The 451-nt window shown below is 42.8% G+C and overlaps 1 protein-coding gene across 1 annotated transcript in view; it reads right to left on the bottom strand.

Annotated features, from left to right (window-relative positions):
• The window catches only part of svopl (SVOP-like), a gene marked incomplete at its 5' end in the record, with an annotated part of 3,474 nt that extends 3,360 nt beyond the window's left edge, over positions 1-114 (bottom strand). Inside the window, one exon of the mRNA XM_034864073.1 lies at positions 31-114. Within this exon, the coding sequence (XP_034719964.1) occupies positions 31-114 (84 nt within the window). The remainder of the gene's footprint in view (positions 1-30) is intronic.
• Positions 115-451: the final 337 nt, after the last annotated feature.

Here is a 451-nt window from a genome sequence, read left to right as displayed (position 1 = left end):
AGAGACAGACAGGCAGACAGAGAGGCTCACCGAGGCCAGAGGAAGCAGGATGGCGCGGTACTTGGACGGGATGAACTCGGTCTTTAACACGAACCTGGAACAGCAACAAACCTGTTACCTGTGTGTGTGTGTGTGTGTGTGTGTGTATCTGTGTGTATATGTCAAAAGTGGATTTTGTACTGTAATATAGGTGCATGTCAATTGCTGTGATTTTTTGGACTTATGGCATGTGTTTTTACTATTTTAGTGTTTGCATGTTTTTATTGTTTTATAGTTTTATTACAGCTTTTTTTATTGCATGAACTGTTTGTGTTTTTACCCTTTGACAAGACTGGAGCTCCTCCCCTTTAACTCTCAGACCTGACTAGCTCAATACAAGACAGGTGTGAGCACCTCAGCTTAATGAGAAGCAGGTAGGGTAGGGTGATAGACCAGCTTAATGAGAAGCAGG

The sequence above is a fragment of the Etheostoma cragini genome, chromosome 23 (assembly GCF_013103735.1).
Source record: "Etheostoma cragini isolate CJK2018 chromosome 23, CSU_Ecrag_1.0, whole genome shotgun sequence".
NCBI lineage: Eukaryota > Metazoa > Chordata > Actinopteri > Perciformes > Percidae > Etheostoma > Etheostoma cragini.
Note: the sequence above shows the minus strand (reverse complement) of the source record. Positions and strands in the feature narration are given on the sequence as shown.